The 6816-nt window shown below is 51.2% G+C and overlaps 1 protein-coding gene across 1 annotated transcript in view; it reads left to right on the top strand.

Annotated features, from left to right (window-relative positions):
- The window catches only part of ATCAY (ATCAY kinesin light chain interacting caytaxin), a 47790-nt gene that overhangs the window by 4463 nt on the left and 36511 nt on the right, over nucleotides 1-6816 (top strand). The window contains exon 2 of the mRNA XM_017507395.2: nucleotides 2168-2285. Coding sequence (XP_017362884.1) covers nucleotides 2209-2285 — 77 coding nt within the window. The 5' untranslated portion in view covers nucleotides 2168-2208. The remainder of the gene's footprint in view (nucleotides 1-2167; nucleotides 2286-6816) is intronic.

Here is a 6816-nt window from a genome sequence, read left to right as displayed (position 1 = left end):
AAAAAAAAAAAAAAAAAAAAAAAAAAAAATCAATAAATAATGTGGAATTTTGTGGTTAGTAAAGATGAAGGTCTCATTTCCAATCCCGGTCTCTCTCCACACTGCCTTTGTGAGCCGTGGGGGGTCGGAAGGTCACTAGGACTTGCTTGAGGGAGGACAGAGGGACAGGACAGGTGGCCTGGTAGAGATAGCAGACAGCGATAGGTTAGAGCCGACCGGATTCTGCTTGAACTTGGCACCCCCAGCATGGAAGCCAACGTGTATCAGCCATTCATACCTTAGTATGAATGATGATTTGGATTTCTTGGTTTCTAGTTGAGGTCCAAGGTAAGAGGGGGAGGATAATTCTATGTGCGTCATGGCTCACCCTGGAGAAGGTGGATTTCAGAGTTTCCAAGGGAGCGGGACTTGTATCTGAAGGCTCAGCCTCTCACCTGGCTTCAAACTCCAGACCCGTCTGTGCGCCCTAAGCTCTCTGTGCCTCTGTTTACTCGTGTGTAAAACAGGGGAACCTCAGGGGGCTGGTGATAGTTCAACAAGAAGGGCTGGGTGGGGGCAGATCACCCCTGTAATCACAGCGCTTTGGGAGGCCGAGGAAGGAGGACTGCTTGAGCCAGGAGTTCAAGACAAGCCGGGGCAACATAGCAAGACCCAATCTCTTAAAAAAGTCTTTTTTAGGCCGGGCGCGGTGGCTCACGCCTGTAATCCCGGCACTTTGGGAGGCCGAGGCGGGTGGATCACGAGGTCAAGAGATCGAGACCATCCTGGTCAACACAGTGAAACCCCGTCTCTACTGAAAATACAAAAAAAAAATCAGCTGGGCATGGTGGCGCGTGCCTGTAATCCCAGCTACTCAGGAGGCTGAGGCAGGAGAATTGCCTGAACCCAGGAGGCGGAGATTGCGGTGAGCGGAGATCGCGCCATTGCATTACAGCCTGGGTAACATGAGTGAAACTCCGTCTCAAAAAAAAAAAAAAAAGTCTTTTTTAAATTAGTCAGGCATGATGGTGCACACCTGTGGCTGCAGCTGCTGACTGGGGGCTGAGGCAGGAGGTTTGCTTAAGTCCAGGAGTTCAAGGCTGCAATGAGCCATGACTGTGCCCCTGCACTCCAGCCTGGGCAACAGAGCAAGATCATACCTTCAAAAAAAATTAAAGAGCCGGGTGCAGTGGCTCACGCCTATAATCCCAGCACTTTGGGAGGCTGAGGTGGGTGGATCACCTGAGGTCAGGAGTTCAAGACCAGCCTGGCCATCACGGTGAAACCCCATCTTAAATAAATAAATAAATAAATAAAATAAAAGGGCTGGGTGTGGTGGCCCACCCTTGTAATCCTTTAAGGCAAAGGTTTTTTGTTTGTTTGTTTGTTTGTTTGAGACAGAGTCCTGCTCTTGTTGCCCAGGCTGGAGTGCAGTGGTGCGATCTCAGCTCACTGCAACCTCCCCCTCCCAGGTTCAAGCAATTCTCCTGCCTCAGCCTCCCGAGTAGCTGGGATTACAGGTGCCCGCCACTACGCCCAGCTACTTTTTGTATTTTTAGTACAGACAGGGTCTCACTATGTTGGTCAGGTTGGTCTTGAACTCCTCACCTTGTGATCCACTGGCCTCAGCCTCCCAAAGTGCTAGGATGACAGGCATGAGCCACCATGCCTGGCCCAAGACAAGGTTAAAGCACTGTGGAAGGCAGAGGCAGGTGGACCTGCTTGAGCTTAGGCGTTTGAGACCAGCCTGTCCAATACGGCGAAACGCCATGTCTATTAAAAATACAAAAATTAGCCAGGAGTGGTGGCTCACCCCTGAAATTCCAGCACTTTGGGAGGCTGAGGCAGGTGGATCACCTGAGGTCAGGAGTTTGAGACCAGCCTGGCCAACATGGTGAAACCCCGTGTCTACTAAAAATACAAAAATTAGCCAGGCGTGGTGGCGGGCGCCTGTAATCCCAGCTGCTTGGGAGGCTGAGGTGGGAGAATCGCTTGAGCCTGGAAGGTGGAGGCTGCAGTGAGTTGAGATCATGCCACTGCACTCCAGCCTGGGTGACAGAGCTAGACTCTGTCTCAAAAAGAAAGAAGAAGGAAAGAAGAAGAAGAAGAGGAGGAGGAGGAAATAGGTCGGGCACTGCCGTTAGGATTACTGACCAGTAGAACCCATTCCTCTGTGGCTTCCCTTCAGGGCTCATCCCTGCTTCAAGCCAGTGCCTCTTCCCAGCTCCCATGGGGACCACCGAAGCCACACTCCGGATGGAAAACGTGGATGTGAAGGAGGAATGGCAGGACGAAGATCTTCCCAGGTAAGACTTCCCCATCCCTGCGTCAACCGTAGGGGGAGCAGGCCCGGTGTCTCTCCCAGGTGGGACGCAGGAGCCAGACCGTCTCTGAGTGGGAACGGCCCGGGGCTGGCCTGCTTCCATCTCTGCGCGTCCCCACCTCCCACACCCTCTGGGGGGCTGAGGCCCTGTGTGCGAGCCTGCTCTGTGGCCTCACAGTGGATAGTCCAGGCCAGGCACTGCGTGGTATTTGCTCAATTACAAAGATTCACTTCTGTCCTCCCTGCCCCAAACCTCCAAAGAAAGCCCACCCCTACACTATTTGTTTTGTTTTTTTGACGGGGTCTCGCTCTGTCACCCATGCTGGAGGGCAGTGGCACAATCTGGGCTCACGGCAACCTCCGCCTCCCGGGTTCAAGCGATTCCCCTGACTCAGTCTCCCTAGTAGCTGGGATTACAGGCATGCACCACCATGCCAGGCTAATTCTGCATTTTCAGGAGAGGCAGGGTTTCTCCATGTTGGTCAGGCTGGTCTTGAACTCCCGACCTCAGGTGATCTGCCCGCCTTGGCCTCCCAAAGTGCTGGGATTGCAGGTGTGAGCCACCGCACCTGGCCCCCTATTTTAAGAGTTCTAAACATTCTGGCCAGGCGTGGTGGCTCACGTCAACAGTTTGGGAGGCCAAAGCGGATGGATCACTTGACGTCAGGAGTTCGAGAGCAGCCTGGCCAACTTGGCAAAACCCCATCTCTACTAAAACTATAATTAGCTGGGCACGGTGGCACATTTTGCTGGGCATGGTGGCACATGCCTGTAATTCCAGCTACTTGGGAGGCTGAGCCACCATGGTGATTTATTAGGAGACACCCACCTCCCCCTAATATGCTTAACTTTTTTTTTTTTTTGAGACAGAGTCCCGCTCTGTCGCCCAGGCTGGAGTGCAGTGGCGCAATCTTGGTTCACTGCAACCTCCGCCTCCCAAGTTCAAGTGATTCTCCTGCCTCAGTGCCCAGACTAGCTAGGATTACAGGCGCAAGCCACCACACTAATTTCTATATTTTTAGTAGAGATGGGGTTTCACCATGTTGGCCAGGCTGGTCTCAACCTCTTGACCTCAGGTGATCCTCCTGCCTCGGCCTCCCAAAGTGCTGGGATTACAGGCGGGAGCTGTGCGCAGCCCTTATGCTGAATGTTCTGCAGGGACATGTCGTCTATACTCTGTCTCCCCACCACAGAGAGCCCCACAAGGGCAGGGGTCTTTATTTATAGCTCGCTGCCTTATCCCAACCTAAGGACAGTGCCTGGCATACAGTCAGCGCCTAATAAATACTGGGGTATGAGGGCTGGTCACCCGATGGAATAAGAAATCACAGGGGCCAGGCGTGTTGGCTCACACCTACAATCCAGCACTTTTGGAGGTTAAGGCTGGGTGGATTGCTTGAGCCCAAGAGTTCAAAACCAGCCTGGACAAGATAGTGAGACCCCCGACTCTATAAAAAAAAAAATTAGCTGGGCATGGTGGTGTGCACCTGTAGTCTCAGCTACTTGGCAGGCTGAGGCAGGAGGATCGCTTGAGCCCAGAAGGCGGAGGTTGAAGTGAGCCAGGATCACACAACTGCACTCCAGCCTGGGAGACAGAGGGAGACCCTGTCTCTATTTAAAAAGAAAAACAAAAGGCCAGGTGCAGTGGCTCACGCCTGTGATCCCAGCACTTTGGGAGGCCGAGGCAGGTGGATCACGAGGTCAGGAGTTTGAGAGCAGCCTGACCAACATAGTGAAACCAGTCTTTACTAAAAATATTTAAAAAAGAAAAATTAGCTAGGGTGGTGGCGGATGCCTGTCATCCCAGCTACTCGGGAGGCTGAGGCAGGAGAATCACATGACCTGGGAGATGGAAGTTGCAGTGAGCTGAGATCATGCCGCTGTACTCCGCCTGGGTGACAGTGCCAGAATCCGCCTCAAAAAAAAACAAAAAACAAAAAAACTACGTGGAAAGGAAGCTGTGCGAATTTGCTATTGACATATGTGACTGATTTGTTAGCTAGAGAGAGCTGCTCATCCTCCTCCCCTTCACAGCAAGGAATTCATCCACCTCCCGGACACGATGTCCAAGAGTCAGTTACAGAAACTATTGGGTGAGGTTCAGTCAGAAAGACCAGACCTGTTCCACCTGAAAAGGGGAATTTGAAAAGAATCTCCAGGCTGGGCGCAGTGGTTCAGGTCTGTAGTCCTAGCACTTTGGGAGGCCAAGGTGGGGAAATCACTTGAGGTCAGGAGTTTGAGGCCAGCCTGGACAACATGGCAAAACCCCATCTCTATTAAAAATACAAAAATTAGGCAGACGTGGTGGCATGTGCCTGTAGTCCCAGCTACTCGGGAGGCTGAGGCGGGAGAATCACTTGAACCCGGGAGGCGGAGGCTGCAGTGAGCCGAGATCGTGCCACTGCGCCCCAGCCTGGAGACACAGCGGATACCATCTCAAAAAAAATAATAAGGTATTCCAGAACGTCAGCCTTCTCGTGGATCCAATGCCAGGCCTCTACAGCCCACGCACCTGTGTGTGTTTCTCTGTAGCAAGAGGGGCCTGTTCTCAGTATAGCCGAGAATCACGGCTGGGAGCGGAAGCTGACATCTGTAATCCCAGGTTTTTGGGAGGCCAAGGCAGGAGGATCACTTGAGACCAAGAGTTGAGATTAGCCTGGGCAACATAGCGAGATCCCATCTCTTAAAAAAACAAAAAGAAAAAGAAAAGCTGGCCAGGCATGCTGGCTCACACCTGCAATCCCAGCACTTTGGGAGGCCGAGGCAGGTGGATCACCTGAGGTCAGGAGTTCAAGACCAGCCTGGCCAACATGGTGAAACCCCGTCTCTACTAAAAATACAAAAATTCGCCAGGCATGGTGGCATGCAGCTGTAATCCCAGCTGCTTGGGAGGCTGAGGCAGGAGAATTGCTTGAACCCAGGAGGTGGAGATTGCAGTGAGCTGAGATCAACCACGGCACTCCAGCCTGGGTGACACAGTGAGACTCTGTCTCAAAAAAACAAAAAACAACAACAAGAAAAATGCAGGGCGTGGTGGTGGTGCACATCTGCGGCCCCACTCAGGAGGCTGAGGCAGGAAGATCACTTAAGCTCAGGAGGTCAAGAATGCAGGAAGTGTTTCTTTTTGAGACAGAGTTTCACTCTTGTTGCCCAGGCTGGAGTGCAGTGGCATGATCTCAGCTCACCTCAACCTCCGCCTCCCGGGTTCAAGCGATTCTCCTGCCTCGGTCTCCTGAGTAGCTGGGATTACAGGCATGCACCACCATGTCCGGCTAATTTTGTATTTTTAGTAGACATGGGGTTTCTTCATGTTGTCAGGCTGGTCTCGAACTCCTGACCTCAGGTGATCCACCCGCTTGGGCCTCCCAAGTGCTGGGATTACAAGTGTGAGCCGCTGCACCCGGCCTTGCGGTAAGCTTTGATGGCACCATTGCACTTACGAGACCGTGTCTGTAAAAAAGAAATAAATATTTTTATTTTTACTTTTTTTTTTTTTCACGGAGACATTGCATAATTCATACATCAGGCAGAATACTTAATGATATTGTCTCTGCAGTGGGGAATTTTTTTTTTTTTTTTTTTTTTTTTTTGAGACAGAGTCTCTCTCTGTCACCAGGTTGGAGTGCAGTGGCGTAATCTCAGCTCACTACAATCTCCGCCTCCCAGGTTCAAGCAATACTCCTGCCTCGGGCGTGGTGGCTCACACTGGGACTACAGACACGTGCCACCACACCCAGCTAATTTTTGTATTTTTTTTTTTTTTTTCAGTAGAGACAGGATTTCACCATGTTGGCCAGGATGGTCTTGATCTTTTGACCTCATGACCTGCCCACCTCAGCCTCCCAAAGTGCTGGGATTACAGGCGTGAGCCACCGCGCCCGGCCTAATATTTTTTTAAGTATAGCCAAGAATCTCATGTCTGCTGGGTACCAACGTCTATGGGAGTTTGTGTTCGTGGACTTGCAAGCGTTTCAGAGAGACAGCCTCTTGGTCCACATACAGCTCCTGTCTGCTCACCTGTGAAATTTCCTTCTCCCCTCCTCGGTTTCTTCTGTGATCTTTCTCCTGGTTTGACATAAATACCGCTGATACCTGAATGGGTAGAAAAGGGTCATAAAATCACGATACATACACTTAGCAACTGGAGTAATTTAAGGATGATTTTTTTTTTTAGCAGAGGACTCGTGGTCTAGTTAGGAGTACCCTGGAATGGGCAAGAAACTGGTGGGGTTTTTTGTTTTGTTTTGTTTTAACAGAGCCTCACTCTGTCACCCAGGCTGGAGTGCAGTGGCATGATCTCAACGCACTGCGAACTTCATGTAGAAAGTAAAAAATTCCTCTTCAAAGTTTCTTTTTAAAGAATAATAATGGCCGGGCGCGGTGGCTCAAGCCTGTAATCTCAGCACTTTGGGAGGCCGAGGCGGGTGGATCACGAGGTCAAGAGATTGAGACCATCCTGGTCAACACGGTGAAACCCCGTCTCTACTAAAACTACAAAAAATTAGCTGGGCATG

The sequence above is a fragment of the Cebus imitator genome, unplaced genomic scaffold (assembly GCF_001604975.1).
Source record: "Cebus imitator isolate Cc_AM_T3 unplaced genomic scaffold, Cebus_imitator-1.0 Scaffold375, whole genome shotgun sequence".
Classification (NCBI taxonomy): domain Eukaryota; kingdom Metazoa; phylum Chordata; class Mammalia; order Primates; family Cebidae; genus Cebus; species Cebus imitator.
The sequence above is the reverse complement of the archived record's forward strand: the minus strand, read 5'-3'. Positions and strand labels throughout refer to the sequence as shown.